At 49.8% G+C, this 24,738-nt stretch overlaps 1 protein-coding gene across 1 annotated transcript in view; it reads left to right on the top strand.

Moving 5' to 3' along the window:
- Positions 1–22,842, top strand: part of Podxl (podocalyxin like) — a 40,203-nt gene extending 17,361 nt beyond the window's left edge. Inside the window, exons 2-8 of the mRNA XM_036182054.1 lie at positions 12,558–13,199; positions 14,710–14,933; positions 15,162–15,233; positions 17,321–17,468; positions 17,691–17,752; positions 17,967–18,134; positions 19,151–22,842. Of these exons, the coding sequence (XP_036037947.1) occupies positions 12,558–13,199; positions 14,710–14,933; positions 15,162–15,233; positions 17,321–17,468; positions 17,691–17,752; positions 17,967–18,134; positions 19,151–19,348 (1,514 nt within the window). The 3' untranslated portion in view covers positions 19,349–22,842. The remainder of the gene's footprint in view (positions 1–12,557; positions 13,200–14,709; positions 14,934–15,161; positions 15,234–17,320; positions 17,469–17,690; positions 17,753–17,966; positions 18,135–19,150) is intronic.
- Positions 22,843–24,738: the final 1,896 nt, after the last annotated feature.

Consider the following 24,738-nt stretch of genomic DNA (forward strand, 5'->3'; position numbering starts at 1 on the left):
TAGAACTTTAGGTTTGTAAATTAATTTTGACTTTTCCTTTTTTTGAGTAGGTGACAGGTTGGTTGTTTCCTCAGGAGTCTCGAGTGTTTTTTGCTGTTTGTATTGTGAGGCGTTGGCTCTGTTTCAGATAGCAGGCATTTGAGTGGCACGCTGGGGCTCTGGGGAAATCACAGAGCTGGATGAAAGCACAAGCTTCAGTCCCCAGACCCAGGAGAAATAGCGTGTCAAAGGTTTGCCAACAACTTCTTTGCTGTCTGGAGTTGTAAATAAAGTTTTATTGTGATATAGCTGTGCTGTAATTAATTGACAGTATCGACTCTGATTGCCTCTGGGCTTACCCCGACAGAATTGAGTGTCTGCAACAAAGACATTGGGACTTACAGAAACATATGCTGTCTTCTGCTCATGGAGTATGGGAGCAGGCAGCCCCTGAAGCCTTTATCTAAATGTCCAGTGAGGCCCAGGGTAGTGGCTGTGTAAGTGTCTTTAAAATCCATGTAAAAGCTGACTTAACCTATGTATTACACAGCATCACACAACACGATGCCAGGAAGCTGCATTCGCTTTCTCAGGGACCTTAGAAACCATCTGCCTACTTCACAGATGTGCCTGGGTCTCAGGGTCAGGAGGTGCTAGGACCCTTCCCTTCCCCCTACTCTGTGGAGTCACTTATTACACAGCATGGCATTTGCACACAGCCTGCATAGGTCCTTCCATACACTTCAAGTCACCGAGACACAGGGCTGTGTGTGTGTGTGTGTGTGTGTGTGTGTGTGTGTGTGTCCTTTGATCCCGCCAACCCAAGGAGGACTGCAGCAGAGCCAGCTTGGTCTCTGTCCCTTGGTCTTTCATTTCTCCTATAGAGGTGACGGCTCGGAGCGGTGAGTTGGAATTGAGAAGGAAGGAGAGGCCAAGCAAGTGTCCGGGTGGAGTCCAGTCCCGCTGCCTTCCTGCCTGCCTTCCACACGCCCTCTTCCTGGGGCATTCTTTCCAGTTTCCTTTTCTGCTATTAATAGTGGAGGTGGAGTCAGTCCCAGGTCTGGGAGCAGCCGGGAACAGGAGGAAGCAGGCCCTCATGGAAGGTTTGGGCAGCACCCACCTCTCCCTGGGGAGGAGGCTAAAAGGGCCTTCTGCTGCACCCTTCACCCTGCTGGAGCAGCTACCCCAGGCTGATATAGCCACCAACCTCTTGTTCTCCATCCCCACCCCTCTCTCTCAGTTCTTGGACAAGCAGAGAAACGGACTGGCCTGTCTATACTTCATTCAGCCATTTCCTTGACACACTGTGATTCTTACCACCAGCACTGGGTAGAATGCTGATGTTGTAGCTAGAGATCGCTGTCCCTGTCCGCTCTGCCCCAACTCATTTACAGAGCCATCTTTTGGTACCTGCAGGAGGTTGGCAATAGGACCTTCCCCTCCCCCACTCTGTGGAGTCAGTTATTACACGGTATACCATTTGCACACAGCCTGCATAGGCCCTTCCAGACGCTTCAAGTCACCTAGACCCAGGGCTCCACATGTTGCATCATCCAACCCGGAAGGCTGTCTCTTTTTTCCTTTAGATTTGTTTTATATGCCTGCATGTATGTGTACCATGTGCATGTTTGTGTACCATGTGCATATATGTGTACCATGTGCGTGTCTGGTGCCCCTGGAGGTTAGAACTGGAGCTATAGATGTTTGTGAGCCACCTTGTGGGTGCTGGGAACCGAATCCAAGTCTGTTGCAAGGGCAACAAGTATTCTTAACCACTGAGCTGTCTCCAGCCCCCCAAGGCTCTAGAGGGCTAACCATGCACCCACGTCACTCACATAGACTGAACTCTACCATCTATTTTTCTCTGTAGCCTCCCTGTCTTCCACTGGTCCGCCATCACAGTCCCCACCTGACGCATCTTCTTCGTTCTCCCCTTTCCAGGCGATTCTACCCTTCCACTTTCCCATCCAGCTTCTAAGCAGCTGACCCCTCTGGAGCAGAGGCACACAGTTGGGCTGATTGGGTTCATCTTACACTGATGTGCCCTGGCACCAAATGCTACCCAACAATCTCGTCTTGCTTGCCTAGTATAATGTTTCTCAGAGTGTGGTCCTCTGACCGGCAGCATCGGTCAGTGGGGACCCGAGAAGCAGGCAGATTGTCACACTCAAGTCCATTTCTCCCATGGCCGCTGTTCCCACTGGTATTTTGCAAACCCTCCTTGAGTTTTGATGGTGGCTGGGGCTTGAGAACCACCCTTGTGGGAGGCTCTTTTGGTGTTTTGATTTGGGTAATGATTACTCAAAATTCAGCAGTGAATTCTCTATAAAGCTAAGCAGTGTTTTCTGCTTCTATCCCTAAGGATACATTTTGGCAATTTTTGAATTTTATAACCAAGTAAGTGTTCCTTTTGCGTGCTTTTGGGACATGGTCTTTCTATGAAGCCTGGCGGACCTTAACCTGAGTCCTACTGTTGCGGCCTACTGATGCTAGTTGGGACATTTGGTGTTCGATGTTCTGCCCATCTTTCAAATAAGGAGTCTTCTTGGCTTTTTTTTTTTTTTTTTTTTTAATGAATTAATGCTTGTAAATGTAAACATAGTCCCCTCGTGTTCCTGTCCTATCACATTCAGGTGTGTGAATACAATCACAACTTATTTATTACAAACTCTGTTGATAAACATTTATTTCTTGTCTATATGGAGTCAATATAAAAACCAACCTTAGAAGCCGGGCAGTGTGGCGCACGTCTTTAGTCCCAGCCCTCGGGAGGCAGAGGCAGGTGGATCTCTGAGTTCAAGGCCAGCCTGGTCTAGAGATCGAGTTCCAGGACAGCCAAGACTACACAGAGAAACCCTGTCGTGGAAACAAAACAAACAAACCCAAACCAACCTTAGGTGTCTGTGGAACTCCCTAGGGTAAACAGCGAATGTGAGATCAAAAGCTGTAGGTTGAGAGAGCTGTGCATGCCTGCCCTTACTTCATAGCACTATACTAGTTTGCACAGTATTTGTGCCTATTTTCACTAGTCCATATGCTTTAAAAAACACCAGCTCTTTGGCCTTAGAACTAACCTCATCAGCAATGCCATCATCATGGTCTTTGCATCACGTTCCTTTGTACCTGGGTCAGAACTTGTCATGGACAGTGTTTGTGTCTGTCTTCTGTCCTTTACTCCATATTCTTGCTACCAACTGTCTGGCTTTGTAAGTTTTAATGATTTGGAAGGTATGAGATGACAAATCTTCTTTTTTGTTTCACATTTCCTCAGCTGCTGACATTTCCTGATGTTCATGGGTTATATATGCCCCCCCCCCCCGTGAAATATCTTGTGTTAATGTTTTTCTTTTGTAACAAAATACTCAAGAAAAACAACTTAAAGGAAGCAATTTTACTTGGGCTCACGGTTTCAGAGGGGTCTGTGGTCACTTGGCTCTGTGAGTCTGAGCTGGTGGTGAGGCAGAGCTTGAGGGAGGGGAGGGAAGGGGCGAGAGGAGACTAGATACGGCACACCTCTGGTGACCTACTTCATCCGGGGATCAATTTTCCAGCACAAGACTTTGGGGGAGATTGTCAAAACATGGCATCTGCCCATGATGTCTCTTTTCTATTGGGTTTCCTTTCTGGAAGAGAGTGACTGGACTCTGGAATCCTTTGAGGGTTTGTTCTGTGTCTACTTAGTGTTCCCCTCCATCAAGCCCCACTCATGTGGGTACTCATTCTGATGCGTGATTGCTGTTTCAAATGGCCCACATCTGGCTGTCGGGGACTTACAGGTGGATCCCTCACTGGCTTCTGTCTTTTGGACTTGCTCTTTGTTTTCTTTTACACTTCCTTGTTTCCTGACATATCAAGATGTTCCAAAATCAGCTCGAATCCCCCCTCTCTCAGCTGAATCCCCCTCTATCAACCGTAGAAGCACAGACCATTCCCCAAGGAGCCCTGGTGCATGTTCCAGGAGGATGGCATTAGGCACAGTCTGGATCCGGGTTGTGCTGCTGCTTTGCCACAGCTTCTAGGTGCTGCCAGGGGACAGAGAAATCTGTCCAGCTGTACGTATATTAAAACTCGAGCTCATGAGCTGGCAAGATGGTTCAGAGGGTAGAGGCACTTGCTGCCAAGACTAATGAGCTGAGTTTGACTCCTAAACCCACAGGGTGGAAGGAGAGAACTGACCTTTGCGAGTTGTCTTCCGACCTCCACACTCATGCCCTGGCACTCCTTGCCACACAGCAAACCAACAAACAAGATGTGAAAGCATCGGTTCCTACTGACATCTCCGGACTCAAGGGTTTATTCAGCCTCCTCATCCCAACACTCCCTTGCTCGCATCCCTTTTGAACAGTAGCTTTTGACTAAGCTCTGTAGAGAACTGTGGAGTTTGCTTTAAGTGGTGAAAGTGTGTTTCACACAAGGGCAAGGATTATGCTTTTCAAACCAATTTTACCTGTAAAGTAACTAAACAGAACACAGAACACGGGAGCCGGGCTCTCCTTGCTGCCGAGGGAAGCTGTTTCCTACACCGTTCGGGAGGCTGTGTGATGTGTTTGGAACACAGCAGCCTCTGTTTCCACAGACTTCCTTAGCATCGCGCTTGGTTTACTCTTCACAGTTTGCATCAAGGAAAGCCACTTCTTTGAGGTGCCTGGTTGTGCTTTACCTCAGTGCATGGATGCTCCTCTTCAGTCTCTGTATCCACCCATCTGCTTTCCTGCCCTCCAGCTTAGCCTTCTCTTGACACCATATAAGTGAACACAAACACTGTTTAGCCTTCTGGCTTCTTTCATTTAAAAAAAATACATAAATCTACACATAAGTATATGCATGCCTATGTATATAAATGTACATTTATGTATATACATTTATATGCTTATGTATATGTAAGTAGAAATATATACATACACACACACACACACACACACACACACACACACACACACACACACACATATATTCAGCCTCCTCATCCCAACGCTCCCTTGCTTGCATCCCTTTTGAACAGTAGCTTTTGACTAAACTCCGTAGAGAACTGTGGAGTTTGCTTTTTTAAGTGGTAAAAGTGTGTTTCACACACACACATTTTATATATATCTATATTAAGATGGTGTGTTGATGCACACCTCAATCCCAGCACTCTGAATGTGAAGAAAGGAGGGTCATAGGGTTAAGAACAGCCTGGACTATGTAGTGAGACACTGTTTAAAAAAAAAATCAAGGGTTGGTCCATGGAAGTGGATTAGTTAGTGGGTAAGGTGCTTGCTGCCAAGCTTGACAAACTGAATTTAGTCCCTGGAACCAACATGTAGAAGGAGAGGTCAGATTCTGAGAATTGTCCTCTGACCTCCACATACACGATGTGGTGTATACTCATGCACACTAATGCACACAAATAAATGTAAGTAGTAAGTGTAAAAAAAATAGTAATAAAAAAGGTCTGTGGAGATAGCTCAGTGGTGGAGCCCTTGCCTAGCATATCCAGGTCCCTGGGTTCAATTGTCAGCAGTGCAACAAAATTAAGATAAATGACTAAGCTGTTTTCCAAAGTGCTGATATAATTTGCATTTCTACTGTGTATGGAGTTCGCTTTAACCTTTGCGTTCAGCAATTCTAGTAGATGTGTAATGGTGCATTGTAAATTTAATTTGGATTTGCCTCTTGATTAATGTTGAGCATCTTATGTGTTTATTTCCTACTGATATATCTTTGGCAATTTTTTTTTTTTAATTTTTCTTTTTGGAGGAACAGGGTCTCACCCTGTGGCCCACATTGGCCTCAAAGTCTCAGCAGTCTCTTGCCTCAGCCTACTGAGTGTTGGGATTATAGGCATGTGCATGCCCCATGCTCTTATTATTGTTTTAGATGCCTCCCCCTCTGTGGGTTTGGCTAGGTTTCTCACTCAGTAAGCATGGTAAGAAGAGACAGCTTTGTTTTTCCCAAAGCATCCAGCCAGTCTTTCCCAGTTTCTGCATGCCAGAGCTTATTTGGAGACATCATTTATTAGGTAAGGGAAGTTCCCTTCCATTCCTAGGTCACTTACAGAGGGTTTTCTCTCCCTGCCTCCTCCTCCACCCCTGCCCCTTCACTTTTAGTTACAAATAAGAGGGGGCTGGAGAGATGACTGGGGTTAAGAGCATTTGCTGTAGAGAACCTGAGTGCGCTTCCCAACCCAGTCAGCTCACAAATCCGGCTCCAGGGGCTCCTATGTCCTCTTCCGGACATCAGGTACCTTCACTTACGTGTGTGTGTGTGTGTGTGTGTGTGTGTGTGTGTGTGTGTGTGTGTGTACTTACACATGGGTACACACAATTAAAAATAAAATAAGTTGTAAAAAATAAATTGGAATAAGATGATCATAGGTCTTTATTTGGTTAATATGGTGAATTATGTTTTGTTTTATTTTTAATTCTGAGCTATCCATGACAAATCCCACTTGGTCAAGGAGTGCTGTCATTTTTAGGTAGCATGGGTTTGGTTAATTGTTAGGTAAAGCCCCTCCATGACTGTGGAAGTGGCTATCACGGCAAAGACAGATGGGCTTGGTGAGGATATAGAAGAACTCATGTAAAATTGGGCAGCCACTTTGGGAAAAGAGTTTGGCAGTTTATCAAGATGCTAAATGTAGAGTTTCCATACAGTTTGGCGTTTCCAGTCTTAGAGAAATGGAAGCCTACGTCCACATGAACACTTAGACACAAATGGTCCTGGAAGCATTGTTCACCGGAGGCTGACGGTGGACATGGTGCCGAATGACTGAAGAAAACACAATAGAGCCACGTGGTGAGACCCGAGTCAGCCAGCCGTGCTATGGAATAAAGAACAGACCCGACCTGTAGCAGGGATGGAGTGGGATGGAGACAGAACCGAGACTAGCTTGACAATAAGGAAGGTAAAGCGAGCCACACCACAGAAGATGAACTGAAGAGGCGGATCCGTGGACCGTAGATTACTGTTGCCATAGGCAACATCGGAGCTTTTTTTTCTGCTGTGTCTTTAGTGTGAAAGTTGTGTTGGTCCAGCAGGGTTGGGCTTAAAAATCTGTTGTTGCTATGGTTACCTTTAGTTCACTAGAGGCTGGGGAATACTCCAGAAATGCCTGCTTGTCTCCCTGCTCAGCTATAGGTCTTTAAAAACAACAACATTGTTTCAGATGTATATATATGAGTGTTTGCCCGCATTATGTGCGTGTGTATCACTTGCATGCCTGGTGCTCACAGAGGCCAGAACAGATCATCCAATCCTCCAAAGCTGCAGTTACAGATGGATGTGAGCCACCATGTAGTCCTGGGAGTTGAACCCAGGTCTTCCGCAAGAGCAGCAAATGCTCTAATCTGCTGAGCCGTCTCTAGTGCCTGTAGTTTTTTGTTTTTTGGTTTTTCCCTGCTCCGAGGAGCCTGCCTTTTTCAGCTTCCTCAGCTCGAGGCATTGTTAAAGCCCTTGCCGGCATTGTGCGGCAGGGGAGGGGACCTTCTCTGATGTTCTGATTAAGCCTCACTCAGGAAATGGTGGCTTGCGGGTGTGACTTTGCCCAGTGTGCTTTATTCTTTTTTGGTTTTTTTCGAGACAGGGTTTCTCCTTGTAGTTTTGGAGCCTATCGTGAATCTTGCTCTGTAGACCAGGCTGGCCTTGAACTCACAGAGATCCTCCTGGTTCTGCCTCCTGAGTGCTGGGATTAAAGGCGTGGGACACCACCACCCTGCTTGTGCTTTATTCTTCTCAGATGTTGGCCTTTAGCCCCTGGAGCATCCTGTGGCGTTGTCATTATTTTTTAGTTATTTTTTTCTTGTTGGGCATGGTGTTGTCCAGTGGCAGGTAGATGGTAAGTGTGAGGCTAGCCTGGGCTGCATAGTGAGACCCAGTCAAAACAAAACTCTTCTGTGTGTTTGGTGTTGCTGTTGTATTTTAGTTTCAGGTTTCCTTGATTTTTGTTTTTATTGGCATTAGTTCATTCCATTTTGTTTATTGTTCGTTTGTTTTTGTGATCAAATCATAGGTCTTGGTTCCATTCCCGGCACCACAAAGTTTAAATGAACATTTACTCAGTCCTAAAGAAAGATCAGGGTAAGCGTGAATCCTCAGTACGCTTACCTATCACATGAAAACCTATCACATGATGGTTTTCCCCGAGTCCAAGCCTAATGGTCCCTAGGAGCCTTGTTCTCCATGTTCAGCTGGTTGGGTGCTCACCTCTAGCCTGCTTCTAGATAATGTCATCCTGATGTCACGCAGCAGTGGTCTGCTACAGGATCATAGCTTACTAGGGGGAGAGCAGGTAGGAGAGCTGGAAGAGAAAATCCTTCCAGTGGACAAGGCTTTGCCTAGTGCATTTCATGTTCTTACCCTCCAAACCCTGTTTATTTGAGGCTTATCCTGAGGTAAACAGGGAACAGCTTCACAGGCAGTATCTGAAGGGTTACAGCCTGTGGTTTGGAAGGAGCAGGGAAGGAGAAAGAAGCCAGCTTGCATGGACCCTGAGGGATGAGGCCATGGCTGCACTAGTGATGTGGCTACCATGGGGCTGCCTGCCTGACTCCACTGGTCCCCAGGGCTCATGTGTGTTCAGTTCTTTCTCCATCACCTCATGGCTGCTCCCTGAGCTCATGACTAAGTGGCCGCAGTGCAGGCAGGTGGCTAACACACACATGTTGTCAATGTGTGTGTGCTCCCTGCAAGCCGTGCTTCCAGTAACAGCAGCATGTGGAGGCTCAGGTGCCTTCCTCAGAGCCATGCCAGACATAGAGAGCATGCTAGCTGTAAGCCAAGTGTGGAACACAGGGCTGCTAAGATGTGCTTGTTTTCATTAACTCCACATGCTACTAAATAATAAAGCGGGGAGGGGGGGATATGGGGGGGGGAATATGGGTGGGACCCAAGGGGGGTCCCTGCCATGCTCAGTCCTAAAAGGAAGTGTAGAGCACTTACCAACAGTGTCCCCAGAGACCACAACTCTCAGAAATGAATGTAGTCTCTATTATTCACAGAATCAGTGGTGTACAATGGCACATAGTGGTGGACCAATGGCCTTCCCGGGTTACCTCAGAGGAGGATTTGATGCTGTTTCTGACCTACCTCAAGCATGCAGCATTGACACTGGTGTTTAAACTGAGTTGATTATGAGGGTTTGGAACTGAGTGTCCTGTTTTTCACTATCCTACTTCATCCCTGTTGCTGTGATAAAGCACCCTGACCAAACAAACACCCAAAAACCAACCAAACAAAACAACTTGGGAGAAGACAGAGTTTATTTAACTTACATATAATTCTAAGCTAGAGTTTATACTTTGGAGGGAAAGCCACAATGCCAGGAGCTTGAGACAGCTTGTCACCACATCCACAGTCAAGGGCAGAGAGGAATGAATGCACCTTTGCTTCCTGCTTTGTGGTTGCTAGCTAGATGAAAGCTAGCTTTCTCCCGTCTTATATAGTTTGGGACCCCGTCTAGGGAGTGGTGCTGCCCACAATGGGCTGCATCAATTAGTAGTCAAGACAGTATTGCACAGCTATGCCTGCAGGCCAACCTAACCCAGGCAGTCTCTCAGCTGAGGCTTTCTTAAAGTGTTCTGGGTTGTGGCAAGTTGACATTTTAAGCAAGATGTCACAGGCTTGGTGGGATATGGGGGGATAGATTGGGAGGCAGAAGAGCAAGTTCCCAGAGCAACACATTCAAGTCCTTACCATGAATACTGCGAATGTGACCCGAGGCGTGCGCAGTCTCTGCAGGTATAGTCAGGTTATGACGGAATCACGGGAGTGGGGCAGACTCCGCTGGTGGACCCAGGGGTTGGTTGTTTGCTTTGGGTTGGGACTCCAGGTTCCCCTCCCCTGAAAACCAGAGGCACACGGGGAACAAAAGCCCCACGCTGGTCGATGGAGTCACAGAGCCACCGTGACACAGCTACCAGCTGAGGAGTGCCTCGAACCTCGAGGAAGAAGCAAGGAAAGATTTTACCCCAGACCTTCATAGGGAGTATGTTGGCGTCAGACCTCTGGAGGTTGGGGCAGGGGCAGTACATTCATGTTCCTGTGAAGCCACCTTTCAGAGAAGAAGCTGAGCTCTACTGGAGGTAACCTGTGCTCCCTTGGAGGTACTTGTCTGTGGGAGCACTGACTCTTGGGGACTAGATAAGTGGTGGTGTTTTCCAAAACCACTCAGCATAGCTCTCACAATTTTTATTTTTCTAAAACGTGTGTGTGTGTGTGTGTGTGTGTGTGTGTGTGTGTGTGTGTACGTGTGTGTGTGTGTGTGTGTACGTGTGTGTGTGTGTATACATGTGTGTGTGTGTGTGTATACATGTGTGTGTGTGTGTGCGCGCGCGCGCGCGCTATTACAGGACAACTTGCAGAAATTAGTACTCCTTCCACCATGTGACTCTCCAGAATTAAACTTGGGTCATCGGGCTTGGCAGCGTGTGTCTTTACCCACTGGGCCATCTTGCTGGGCCTGCCCACTCATTGCTAAGACTACATGATGCTTAGCTACTGTTCTAAAACCCTTTGGCAGATTGTGCAGACTACCTGTCCTTCTGGTCTTCCTGCCTGGAATGCCGAATCACATGCATCTTCCCCCTGGACACTCTACCCTGTCTCTACGCTCAGGGAGATTTTTTTTTTTTCCCACCCTAGCTGGAATCAGTGGAGCACAGGTTCTTCTCTGAAAGGTGGCTTCATGGGAATGTGAACAGAACTAAGAGGCACGCTGAACACACCAGCAAGCATGTATACACATACATGCCCACTACTCCTGCCTGCCCTCCAAGTCCCCCAAATGGCTCAAGATTTGTTTGTTTGTGGCGGGCGAGTTGATGCAAGGACTCTCCCTGAACTCCTGATCTTCCTGCCTCCTCTCGCCCGCGAGGGTTACAGGCATGCTCCTCTACACACGTCTTGCTTTTGTCTTTAGTGAGCTAGTTTTATTTTGAAAACCAGGGTCTCCCTGTGTAGCCCAGGTAGGATCCGAGTTCACATCCTCCCGCCCCAGCCTCCCGAGTGCAGGCACTGGAGATGTGCACCACCACACCCGGGTTAGATTGATCTACTGTCTGTGCCTTTCAGTCATATATGGCGGTCAGTCCCACCAATGCCAGTTGATCGAGACTCCCTTAGTAGATTTTTGACCGCCTTTGGCTCCCATAAGGCCTGATGGTGCCACACTTGACACTGCCTTCTGCTTCTCAAAGGAAAGTAAGTGTGAGAGACTGTGATCTTGGCTATTAATGGAGAAACACACACACCCTCCTCAGGCCCAGCCCAGCCCCAGTTAGCACTGCAGCAGGGCACTTGGGCACAATCTCCTGCTGCCGACAGCTCACTCTCTCCCTGTGAGGCCCGCAGTTCTCAGCGGTCCCGCCCCCGTCCTCTATGCTCCATGCACACATCTGTGTCTTCCCGTCGTCCCTTCCCCTGACTTGAGATCTGCACATTTTGTTGTTTTTTTTTTCTTCTGAAGAGAACTCGTTCGCACAGCATTCTGTTTAGCCTAATGGTCGGTGGAGGGATGCTGTTACGGCTTTAATGATGCAGTTGACAAGGGCTGGTTATGTTGGCTAGTTTGAACTATCAGTTTGACACAGCCTAGACTCACCAGTGAAGGGAAGTATTAATGAAGTAATTCATTATCTCAATCAAGTTGGCCTGGTGGGTGGGCAGGTCCGAGGGAGATTGTCTTGATTGTTAACCGATGTAGAAGACCCAGCCCATTGTGGAACACACCATTCTCCAGGCAGGGGTCCTAAACAGTTTAAGGGAGAAGACTGAGCAAGCGAGAAGGACCCATGCTTTATCCTCCTTGCTCTTGACTGTGGACAGGATGCCTTAAGTTCCTACTTTATAACGCCCCTGATATAACGAACCAGGGCCCCTTTTATAGCCACACCAGCCCCCATTACCCCAGAGTTGCTTGTGGTCAAGGTCAAAGCAGGAAACAAGAAACCAGGACAGCTGCCTCTCCCGTCATCATCCGTGCCCCAGCCCAGCCCTCTCCACTTCCTGGCCTTACCAACTCTGTCATTCAGTTCTTCTGTCTCCATGCCATTTCCCTGGGGTTGTAGCTTCTGGGTCTTGTTCAACACAGGTCACCACAAGCCCCGTCTGCAACAGTGCCCTCAATGCACATTCTTTTAAACCAGTAAAGGCCTTCCTTCCCCGACCCTTTCCCCACCTAGGTTACGCTGCCCTGCCGAGCTAACCGCAGCGGGGCGCGCTGCTCTTCCTCAGCACAGTCCACAGTGAGACCTTGTGAGCAGTTTGTGTAACTGCAGCCTGTCATCCATTTCTCCTCTTCCCTTCTTCCCTGGAAAGGTCACATGGCTCTTGCCAGTACTCAGTGTGGAGTCAGCAGCCCAGAAAGCATCGGTCTGTGTGGTCTTTTGGAGGCCAGGGCTTCTGGGTGCTAAGGGGGACAGCAGAGCCACGTGGTGGACTTGAGGGGCTATGCAGATGGAGACTCGTGAAGGATGCAGGCTTCAGCCAGGCAAATGTCAGAGCTGGGTGGGGGATCGATGCCCCTGGGGATGAGCTGGAGCCGGTCACAGACGCTCTGGCTAACACCTGGCTTGATTCTGTGTGCTCTTTATCCACCGCAGCGGAGTCCAGCAAGTCCCCTGCAGACAGTACTACAGTCACTGCTGCAACTCTGAGCAGCCAAGTCTCTCCGACAGCACCGACTAGCGCGGCATTGACAACATCCGTAACTGGTGGCCCAGGGACAACCGCACGTTCTTCAGCCCAGACAGCCATTGCTACGTCAGCCAAAGAAGTACCGGTCACATACTCATTTCCAACTACTAATACGATGCAACATATTACTGCACTGTCCCCAGACCCCACTGACAATCAGCCTGGTGGCATCGGTACTACCACGACAGCGACCTCCAGCGGCCCCCAGAAGAACAAGACCGGCACAGTAGCACCTCCCAGGAGCAGCGGCCCCCCTAGTAGCAGTGGACCACCAGGCTCCTCTGGAGGCAGGAGCAGTGATGTTACCACAGCCTCATCAGCCCCTCAGGAGAGTGACCAGCTGACCACGACAGCCTCCCTGCCTCCCGCCCCCTTAACTACCTCAGAGCTTCCTCCTGCCTCCACAGCAGCCCGCACGGCCAGCCCCAGGCAGCCGATGGCCACTCCTTCACACATCACAGACAGCCATTCTGCCAGTGTTCCCAGCAGTCCCGGCCCCGTGTCCAGCTCTGACTTCTCGGCCTCCCCAGGGAGGCCTACCACACACAGTAAGTCATTTTTGGGGATGTGTGCTTTTGCCTCCCCCCCTTTCTCTTCTTATCCCCCCCCCCTTCCCTTTGTTTGCTTTTTGAGACAGGGTTTCTCTGTGTAGCTCTGGCTGTTCTGGAACTCAGTCTGTAGACCACCTGCCTCTGCGCGCACCCCCCCCCCCCCCCACCCCCAGTGCTGGGATTAAAGGTGTGTGCCACCATGCCGGGCTGCTTTTGTTTTTCTTAAGAAGTGAGAAGGCCTGGAGAGAAGGCTCAGTGGGTCCCTCATACAGAAGACCCAGGTTCAAGTCTCAGTGCCCGTGGGGCAATTAACAACCATCTGTAGTCATCTGACACCCTCTTCTGGTCACCTTGGGTACTGCACACATGCGGTCCACGGACAAAAATGCAGGCGGAGCACAAAAGAGAAATCTTAGAAGGATAGAGAATCTTGGCAGTGCATTTCTCCATACTGTAGCTTAGTTGGAGTTTCGAGGTGTGTGTTGAGCAGAAGCATGCAGACCCAGCCGTGGGCTCCCTTTGTAGCAGCAACAGGGGCCAGCAGCGCATAGATCCAACCGAGCCAGAACCGATGTGGTTGTGGTAGCAGCTTAGAACACTCTGGCAGCCCATCATCAGAAACACACTTTTAAATGAATGAAAACAAATCGATAAAGGCCGGCGCAGAGCCTGGTGAGCTGGATCTCAGGGCCAAATGATGGGGAGCCAGAGGGCCGACTCCCGCAAGCTTGCTGGCTTGCTTTCAGAACTCGTGGTGTGTTATTTACTTCTGTGCTCTACCTTCCTCTCCTCCACCCCTCCCTCCCTCCCTTTGCTGAGCCTGGCTGGCCTGGAAGGAACTTGCTATGTTCCTTGAGGCCTGGCCTCGAATTCACAGAGCTCTACCTGCCTCGGCCTCCCAAATGCTGGGATTAAAGGCGTGCGCCATTCATCACACCCGATCTTATTTCTATTTCCCTTTATTTATTTGTAAAGTGCCAGTCTTAACTGGGTACACTAGCGTCAGAATCTATGGCCAGAGGAGGAGACTTAAAATTCTGACTCCGTTTCTGTGCATGAGCCCGTGCACTGGGAGACAGTGGCCACACCCTGTAGCTGGCGGACAGGCTCAGAGCGGGATGTCTGTTCAAATCCCTCACACCTCCAGCTGCTCCATGTGACCTTGGGTGAGTCACCAAGCATCAGTTGCCTTGTTGATAAATCGGGGCTGTGAAGTACCCTCCTCAAGGAGCCAGTGCCTTTGAAACAGTACAGCCCCCCCCCCCCCCACACACACACACAAAGCAAGTACCCTGTGTATGTTAGCTGTGGCTCCACCCGTGGCTCAGATAGGTTAACCGTATCATCCTTTCTGTTCTTACCTCTTCCGAGTCTGACTCATTCTTCTTGCCTGCCTCTTACCCCTCCATAGCCGCTGGCTTCAGCTTGAGGATTACAAAGGCAGAAAATACTGCCTTTCCTTGGCAGGTACAGCTGGTCTCCTCAGCCTTTGCTTTGTCTGTTACAGCACCGCTGGACCCCTCCAAAGAGACTCCTCCACCCATCACCAGCCAGAGGCCAGGCATCTCTACATTGCCTGTATCCACACCACTACAGCCTACAGGGTCTCCGGGGGGAACTGCGATCGTGCCTACCACTGAGCAAGTCACACGTTCCAGCTCTAATCTGACTCCAACGGCCCCTCAAGGCCCCAGCACACCCTCTGCTACCTGGACTTTCGGGAATTACAAGGTAATTCTAGCAGCAGGTGGGATGAGAAAGCCTAAATTCAAGGGAAGTCTTTTCCTTTGCCCTACACAGGGCTCCAGCTGGGCAGCCAGGTACATTCTGGGCTCTGAAACTGGCCAGCCACGCCTGCACCTTGCCCTGTGCACTTCTGTGCCACTGGCCCTCACGGAGGGGAGAATCAAAGATGAACTGACTTTGTGCCTTAAACCTTCATCTCTTGACCTCTTCCAGCTGAAGTGTGACTCCGCCATAAGGCCAGATGAAAAACTACTCATTCTGAATCTCACAGGAGCCAGCCTTTGTGTGAGTACCCCGTGCCCGAGCCCCAGCCCACCCCTCCATCCCATCCCAGGCCGCGAACTCCCCAAAGGGAGCGGACTTTTCTAAGTCAGGCCATGCACACAGGACTGTTGCAGGCTGGAGCACGTGCAGCCCTTCCCCTCAGCTTCCCATGCTCCAAGCGCTCTGAGAGCTGAGAGACCCTGGTCGCAGTTCCCGTGGCTCTGGGTGTGTGTGTGTGTGGTGTGTGTGTAGTATTGGTAGGTTAGCTGGGCCATGTGGCTCAGGCCTCTAATTCCAGCTACTTAAGGAGTTGAGGCATGATGGCTGACGTCTAAGTCAGACTTGGCTCCAGAGTATATTTGAGGCCATCCCTGGCAATTTAATGAGACTTTTCTGTAGTTGGAGTTTTCCTGCCTGGCCCAGAGTCAGGACAAATCTCTCTTACCCGCCAGGCCCATAGACGCTCAGACCCAACCAGGTAAACACACAGAAACTTACATTGCTTACAAACTGTATGGCTGTGGCAGGCTGCTTGTTATCTACTTCTTCTATCTTAAATTAACCCATTTCTCTTAGTCTGTACTTTGCCACATGGCTCGTGGCTTACCTGTACCTCACATTTTCCTTGTCATGGCGGCGGCTGGCAGCGTCTCCACCCAGCCTTCCACTACCCAGAATTCTCTTCTCTCTCGTCCCGCCTACACTTCCTGCCTGGCCACTGGCCAAACAGAACTTTATTTATACAGAGCGACATCCACAGCACTTTTCTCTTTAAAAAGTGACAAGAGATAAAGCTCTTGGCTAGCGTAGGAGAGGTCCTGGGTTTACTCTCCAGTACCTCAGAAAAGAGTTAACTTCTGACTGATGACCCTCTATCCTGATAGTGGTTTCTGATTTCCTGGTCCTCGGCGTAGCTGTATAAGAGGGTACAGCATTGAGTCCAGCTCCCTTCACACTGCTGGGGCCAAAGGCGGCGGCAGCACATAGCCTTTGAGACCCTCAGGACGGGGTGCCTGGCCCGTTGCTGCCCTCTACTGGCCAGTGCCAATTTCTGCAGCCACTTCTGGGAGCAAGAACCGCAGCAATTGGTCTCTCTAGGATGGAGACCTTGGGCTCCGCTGTTGTCTTCTTCCAGGGATTCTGTTTTGCCAACGTTTACGTAATGAACTATAGAAGCATGCATTTGGCCTTCAGAGGTTTGGAGGAAGCGGTGTTGTTCTGGGGGGTGAGCTTTGGAGAGAAGGCAGAAGTAGCTTTGAAACTTCCCCTGAGATGATGTTTTAGGCTGTGTAGCTAGTGGGAAGCATTCCTCCCTTTTCTAGAAACGGAAGATGGAAAGCGCTGGATCCACTCCTGGTGATGGCGTAAAATACCTCTAAAGGAGACCACATGCGGAAAGTGTAGAGGGTGACCTGTGGAGACCTACAGAATGTTGGGGTCATGTATTCATCTCAGCCCCTCATCCAGAGTCAGGGAGGGAAACGTCAGCGCTTGAGCCCCGAACTGGCAGTACTGAGTAAAAGCCCATACCTTACGGCTCACAATCAGCCTCTAACACCATGTTTCTGAGTTCTTTCGGGTTAGGTCTGTGTAAGCAACCCAGTGGCCATCCCCAGAGCTCCATACTGCCCATTCAGCGTGTCTTGCTCTCCCTGTCGGCCTGTTTCTGGCCACAGCCTTAGCCTATGGATGGGAGCAGGGACATTATTTGGGGGTATTTACTGTCTCGGAGAGCCGTGTGGCCTTCCCACTGAGTAAATGGCCACAAGCGGCTAGAAAACAGCAGGTTTAACTCCCTGACTGTGGTTCTGCCCTGGCAGTGGTGGGGTGCCGAGGCGATGCAGCCACTGATTGCAGAGCCTCGGAGACCTTGAAGGGAGGAAAGGGAAGCTGGGAAGGTGCTATGATGAGATGCACTGAGAGAACGGGAAACCCGGGACAAGGTAGGAGAGGATAAGAAGGAGAAAACAAAACTTGATCTCTGGCAATGCAGGAGCAGCACCCGTGAAATGTGGAGAAGGGATTCTTGCAAGTGACAGACGGGGGCAGCATCATGAGCCCCGGCTGTTGGCACAGCCTCGGCATCACCCGTGCTCTCTGTTCAACAGGAGGGGGGCCCTCCGGATGAAAAGCTGGTGGAACTGCTGTGCCGCTCAGTCAAGGCCTCCTTCAAGCCAGCTCAAGACCAGTGCACCCTTCAGGTGGCACCTCTTCTGAACAGACAGGGCGTGGCAGTGAAAAAAGTCATCATTGAGAGTGAGTTGAGGGTGAGGGGTCCTAGCCTGCGTGGGCGGGAGTGCCACAGAAAGATGGTTTGGGGGTAATGCCGCCTAAGAGTTTTCAAGCCAGGAACCATCCCGGGAGACCCGAGGGACTGAGGAGATACAGGAGCTCCTTCTCTCGGGTGCCCCTCCACCCCTTCCATAGCACTCTGGGCTGGACCCTGGAGGCAGCAGCCTCTCTCTCTCTTTCCCACAGCTAAGCTTTCTCCTAAAGACGTGTTTGAGCTACTGAAGGACAAATGGGATGACCTGAGAGAGGTAAGCAGCTCTGTCCTGAACTGTCCTAAGCCCTGTATCCTCTGGTGTAGAAGGTCCTTTGATCACGTAAGTATCTGGCAGAAAGGCACCCCTGGGCGAACAGAGTGGGTAGTGGGGTGGGGGAAACCCACACACAAGGGCCCACAAATGGACAGGATGGAGACAAGAGGCCAGGACTCCATTCTCTGCCACTCAGGTTCTCTTTCTCGGCTAGGCGGGAGTTGGTGACATGATGCTGGGGAAGGAAGGCCCACCAGAAGTCAATGAGGACCGCTTCAGTCTGCCGCTCATTATCACCATTGTCTGCATGGCATCCTTCCTGCTCCTCGTCGCTGCTCTCTATGGCTGCTGTCACCAGCGCATCTCCCAGAGGAAGGACCAGGTAGGCACCAGCCAGGGGACTCTCACTCAGTCTCTCCACACAGTGAGTGGGCCTGGACCCTCCTGACAGGTCGACTCATCGTGGCGGCTAGAGCAGAAACACTGGGTTCAAGCCCTGGTTCGGCCCATGTCCTGTGTCACTGTTTAAGTCAGTCATGAGCCTTGTCATCGGCACGGAGGGGATGGCACCTTGCAGAGCTACTCTGGAGGTCTAGGGTTATAAATGGCCTCAGGCAAGTGCCCTCTAACCAAAACTTCTTTCACCTGACCTACTAGAACCACCATCTTCTCTGGTGTGGTGGTGTACATCTGTAATCGCAGCACTTGGGAAGCTGAGGCAGGAGGATTACAAGATTGAGGTCAGCCTGGGCTACAGGGAGCCTGTCTCATAAACAAAACTGCCGTCTTCACGGTGCCGTTCTGACGTGGCTCCCAACCCTGGCTGCAAACTGCTGGGAGCGAGCAGTAAGAAAGTTCCTATACCTCGTGACCTCACACACTGAACGAAGCGTGAGGGATGGCGATGTGTATCCACGGCCCAATTCCAGAGCGCAAATCCCAGCCAGGCTGCTGCCCCCTGGAGCGTAGGGGGCCGTAAGGACCGCCATGTTCATCTTGCTCATTTGAGAAGCCCTGTCTGGAACTCCTTTTTTTTTTTTTTTTTTTTTTGTCTTGTTTTATTTATTAGGGAGTGAGGTAGGGATTTTGAGAGTTTTGTGAGAGGGATGGAGGGGAGAAAAAAGGACTTAAGGACAAAAAGTTCAAAAATCTATCTACTGATGTCACAGATTGCCACTGGAATGAAGACAAGACACCAGTTGATAATTTTAGGATATGGAGAAGGGCTCGTGAGATGGTCAGGGTGACTTCCGGAAGCATCTGCTTCCACAAATGAGCCACGGGAATTTACTGTGGCCAGTTTGGGGTCCCTGGGTAGAATGGGGAAATGCGTTTCATGTTAAAGCTCACAGCTCTCTTAAAATTGCCTCCTTCCTGGGGCCTTTGTCCCCACTCTAGCAACGACTCACAGAGGAGCTGCAGACCGTAGAGAATGGTTACCATGACAACCCAACCTTGGAAGTGATGGAGACCCCTTCAGAGATGCAGGAGAAGAAGGTGGTTAACCTTAATGGGGAACTGGGGGACAGCTGGATCGTGCCTCTGGACAACCTGACCAAGGATGACCTAGAGGAGGAGGAAGACACACATCTCTGATGAGTCTGCTGCCTGCCCGACAGCACTGCTGAGCTCCAAACCACCCGAAGTGCCATTTGGACGGGGGAAGCTTCCCACGGGAAGAGGGGAAGACTGGGGAGGGAGCGTGGACTCTCAGGGTTGCCTCCTCCCCATCCCCCTAGGGCCTTAATTTTCCCTTTTCAAAAGTCACATTCTGCCCAGTTTCCTCATGTAAAATAACCCACTTGTGCCTGGGCCCAGAGCTGCCGGAAGGCAAGAGGAAGATGGAGAAAAGCCATGTAAGGGCTGTGGATGACAGAGACCTGAAGAGGTTAGGTGACTTGCACAGGGTCACACAGCCATTTAGTGTCCAAGATGGTTTCTCTCAGTCTGGTGCTTAACTGCACCAGGCCATACCACTGTGTTCCTTGGTGCCCCTCCCCAAGGCTGATCTGGGCAGCAGGGATACTCGCAGGTGGGCAGGCTGGAAAGAAACACAGGTCCCTGTGCTCTCAAGGACAGGTCCCACGTTCCCATCTCCTATGATGTGGCCTCTGCTAGCTTGTATCCCACCTCTCATGACTTAGTCCTTGTTCCCGCTCTTTCCCAGAGCATGACTTTGAACGTCCCGTTCTAGATTCTGATTTCCTTGCCTTTGCTTAGTGGGGTTGGGACTTAACCCACATAGGCCTCACTATCCAATGGGGGTCTGCCTAAGGGGTGGGTGGGCAGGCAGAGAGAAAGGGAGCTCATGTCCAAATGGCTTCCTCATGGCAGCTGATTCTGTAACGGACACTGGCCCGTCACCCAAAGGCACTCCTAGAAGACCCAACTAGGAACAAAGCTACAGTAGCTACTGAAAGCAAGATGTTCCCTTTCTGCTGTTCACTGCTCCACTGAGGGGGTGACTCCTCGAAACCCAGTGTCTTAGAGCAGTTGTCTAGGGGACAGACATGTCCTGGGACACTGAGTGGTCCCTGACTGGCAAATGTGTCTGGGTAGACAATCGAAGCTACCAGGCGTTAATGTTCCACAGGAAGCTTGGGGACTTTTCAAGTTACTGAGAAGTGTGTTGTGTTGTGTGTTCCTTTAGTCCAGCTCCCCACTACCAAAGGCCAAAGCTCAGACACTGGAGACGCTTATTAGCTCATTTCACTGGTTCTTACCTGCCTTTGCCATGGAGAAAGTCAGGCCCAGAATTATGCAGAACATGCAGAAGGTGCCTCTGCCCACTTGCCCAGCATGGAGCCAGGCTTTTGTTTCCAGTGTTCTTGGTGGCATCTCAGCTGTCCCCTTCTGGTAGCATCTCAGGGAAACATGAAGCTATGCCTAGTACCTACCACAGATTTTTAGACTCAGCAGTCAAGTGGCCGGGGTAGAAGAGGGCCAGGAACAGTGAGGTTCATCTGGTTTTCTGAGAAGGGGGAGCCTGTGGAGAGCTTTGAACTTGGACTATTTTGTTCTTGGGTATAAATTCTCGTGACCCACTCTGCTCTGGAGTAGCTTGTTTTTAAAAGAGAGCTAGGGGAGGACAGATGTCCTCTGCCTAATTCTATCTTTACAGCCATCACCCTGTGGTATTCCTTAGGGAGAAGAGGCTGCCAGAAATCAAGGCAGGCTCTCTGAGTTCCACAGGAGCGGGAGAGATGCTAAGGAAGAGCAACAGTCCCTTGGCCTCCTTCTCTCAGATTGCAAAGGTGGGTAGAGAGCAGTGTCAGGGAGATTAGGTCTGCCTCCTGCATTAGAGTCCGTCACCAGTGGGTCATCCTGTCATGGCCTGTGTGTGAGAGGCTAGTTCAGGTTCACAGCCACTGGGGCAAGGTCATTCGACACATTAGCAAATTCTATTTCTGCTAAACGGTCACAGATTGCAACCCCACACCTCTCAGAGATGACTGCAAGAATAGACAAAAGGATTTTGGGTGGGAAGAATCAGCATGGCTCTGTCCAGGGTAGCCTGTGGAAGTTCGGCCAGGCTGGTCCAGAGCGCCTTCGTGTGTGCCCACACTTTGTTGCCTTTTTATGCAGCTTGAGAATCTGATATCTGGCCTCAGCTTGTCCTTACTGCTGGGACATCTGTTCAACAGGGCACACTGCTAGCATCTATAAAGTCCTCTTCCTTCATTTGTACTGGATTTTTAGAGCTGTCTGTTAATTCAGAATCTCTGGCCGAGAAAAGGAAGAGGAAGTGTTCTCAGCAAGACTGTAAAACCAGCTGTACCAAAGAGAAATGAAGTAACTCTTCACTTCAGTGCAGATGGTTTCCAGCTGCACCCGAGGGCCTGGTGATGCTGACCCAGCAAACCAGGGGCTTCTGTGCTGCTGCGTGAGTGAGTGAGTGAGTGCGTGAGTGGGAGAGAAGCAGCCAGGCAGTCTCACGAGGGCAGGATCCAGGCTTATCTGGGGGACTCAGGCTTTCAACTTTTCTCAATAGAGAAAGCTAGCAGGCATTTTGAGCTTTATCATTTTTTGCCCCCCCTTTTTTGGACAAGATACTGTTGAAACTTTGAAGAATAAGTTGAAGTTGACAGGATATATGCATATTTTTGACATTGTAAATACAAGGGCCACACGGTTGCTAACCCTGTACTACTTTCAGAGAGTAAATTTTGAGAAAGCATCTGATAGCTAAGATAGCTAAGCCTTTTGTCTCAACAAGAATGGGAGTGTCTATTTAGTAGAAATGACTTTTTTAAAATGAAAAATAGAACAGGCTGGGAACAAAAGTATTAAGCTTGTAGATAGGGCATTTTAAAATGTAAAATATGGCCCTTGCACCTCCCCGGGTAAGTCTTAATTCTGCTGCAGTGTGGGCTGGAGTTCAGAATGGCCTTAATGGGCGATGGTCACGGGGAAAGGGTTTGGAAGACACAGTTCAGTTTTCTACAGGAAAACATCCCAAGCCACAAAGGAAGTGAATGGGCCAAAACCAACCCAGGGACAGAGACAAGATTAAAACACTTGTCCCAGACTTCCCACCCTGTGTTGTGTGCTTTTCAAGAACAGGGAATTAGGGACTGTAACTCACAGGTACAAAGTCAACCCAGGACACCACCAACCCTTCCCCACAATTACCCTAGCACTGTTGGGGAAGACAAAGGCACGCAGCCATTCTGCGGGGCTCTGGAATCATTTGGGTCCAAGATGTAAATAATATGGGTTTTTGGGTCTGGTTTTTTCCTCCCTAACAAGAAACAATTTAGGACAAGGATCAAAGGGAATACTCTTGAGCAAGGCAGAGTGGGGACCCTCTAGTGACACCTCACTGTCACCCGCTGATTCCCTCAGGTCTGCTGGGAACCCAACACTGAGGAGGGATCACTGTTCCATGAGGCCTTTCTGTTTCTTAGTGAATGTCAACCAGCTTGCCCAGGAGACTGGGGGAGCATGTTTTTTAGTGGACAGGGGTCTGAAGTACACTGGAATTTATTGAGAAACTTGTTTGTAAAGACTATAGTTAACTATTGCATTTTCTTATAAAATATATTTTGGAAAATTGTACACTGTCAATTAAAATGCTTTTGTGTAAGCTGGTTCAGGCCCCAGTGTGGTGCTCTGGCTTCAGTTCTTCACCTGATGTACTGAGAACATCAGCTACTGCCTCTGCCCCTGGGCACACCTGCAGTGTTCTCTCAGGAGAGGGGAGCAGAGTGCTGGAGGGAAGGGCTGGAGGACTCCAGGGCTATCCAGCACCCAAAAGGACCTCATCTCCCCTGTGCACTAGTTTACAGACCCTCTAATTGCCCTCTACTTCTGCCTGGGATGTGCCTAGAAGACCGCCACAAGGAAACGCCTGTCAGGGACAGTGGAAAGCAGCTGTGTTCTGGCCACGGGAAGATGCTGCAGGAGGCTTGTCTGTCTTTTCTCCAGGTACACAGTGAAGGAGGTAGTTGATCGATGAGAAGATACTGATGTTTTTACATTATCTACGGCTGTATTTTCTCAGGGAGGGAGAAGTCCAAATTCCCAGCTTGTAGGAGGGAAGGACTACCTGCAGATCTGGCCATATTCTTAATCTGCCTCCACCTCATTTTCTCATTTGTAGGAAACTCCAAGGTACATGGTAGACTGTAGACTTCCTCTTTTTGGTACAGGCCTTGATTCCATCTTTTCTGTCTTCAGAGCTGTTTTCTTTTTTCCATACCACCATCATGCTTGGGTTCTAACAACAGGCTTCATTTCTACATTGTATCCACAGTTACTGCGGATTTTTCTTTAATCTTTTGTGTGCTGGGAGGCAAGTGACACCCAGATGGGTGGGTCAGAGTTAGGTCCAGGGTATTTTGAGGTCAACCTCCTGAGTATGCCAGGGACACAGAAAAGATCCAAATGCCAGGAACTCCCACAGGACCATGGCCCTGCTCAGGCACACAGTGCTAATGGTGACTCACAGTTATCACAGCCCACAAACTAGCTCTAAGGCTCCAGTCTTCCTGAGTAGGTCACTGACCTGGCTCCCAGCCCTAACCGTCTAGAGGTCCTCTTGTTGTCCAACTTTCCTGTTCTATAAGCTCCTTCCCAAACCACCTCTCTTCTGTACCCAAAAGGAAAAAAGAAAGATGGTACTGGCTACTTTAATGAGCACTTGGGACAAATACTGAGTGTGCATTTTTCAAACACCCTGGCACATTCTCTTAAGACCAACAGGAGCCTCAAAAAATATGATCTATTGCCAATACTTACTTGCAGAGTTGAGAATGGTCAACAGTATGTACCAGTGGATATAGAGTTGGAAACAGCATTCCAAACTCTCCCATTCCATTCCTGAGTTCAAGGGGCAGCTGTCCCATACATGCTGCATACACTAGCAAACATCCTCATCTCCTGGATTTTGCCAACCATCAAAACTTTCCAACATAGTGGACAGGTCACCTTTACCTGGCTTTGCTCCCCTGTTGGGTGACTCTGGCAAAGGTGTACTTGACTGCTTTTTTTTTTCCTGTGGACATCAAAGGCACTGCAGAGCAGAAAGGGATGTGTGCGCTCAGCTGCCTCACATCTCCACTCCTCTAAAGCAGGAAAACTGCAGAGGAGGATACAGCATACATACTAAAGGCAGAAAGAGCAGATGGCAGACCAGCACAGGCTCCAGCAGAGCCAGCGCTCTTTCCAACTCACCCTGCAGAAAGTTGCCTTTGCTCACAGTGACAGTACCCGACTCAGTCCCCAGCCTGCCCCGCCCCATTTCTATGACCTCTGGTTGTCACTTTGGAGAAATGACTTGTGGGTAGGCACACTGCTGCTCCTGTAGGCCTGCACTCACTGGACACAGGCAGTTGGCGTCTTAAAGGGGTTTGTTTACTGCTGTCTTCCTGGCAGGAGATAGGGACCAATGTGTCAGAGTTCCTCATTTTGATCCCTTTAATTCTCAGGATTACTAAGGAATGGGCCAGTTCTTACCTTATCACTGGACCTCATGTCTTCCTGTT

This window comes from Onychomys torridus, chromosome 3 (genome assembly GCF_903995425.1).
Source record: "Onychomys torridus chromosome 3, mOncTor1.1, whole genome shotgun sequence".
NCBI classification, from domain to species: domain Eukaryota; kingdom Metazoa; phylum Chordata; class Mammalia; order Rodentia; family Cricetidae; genus Onychomys; species Onychomys torridus.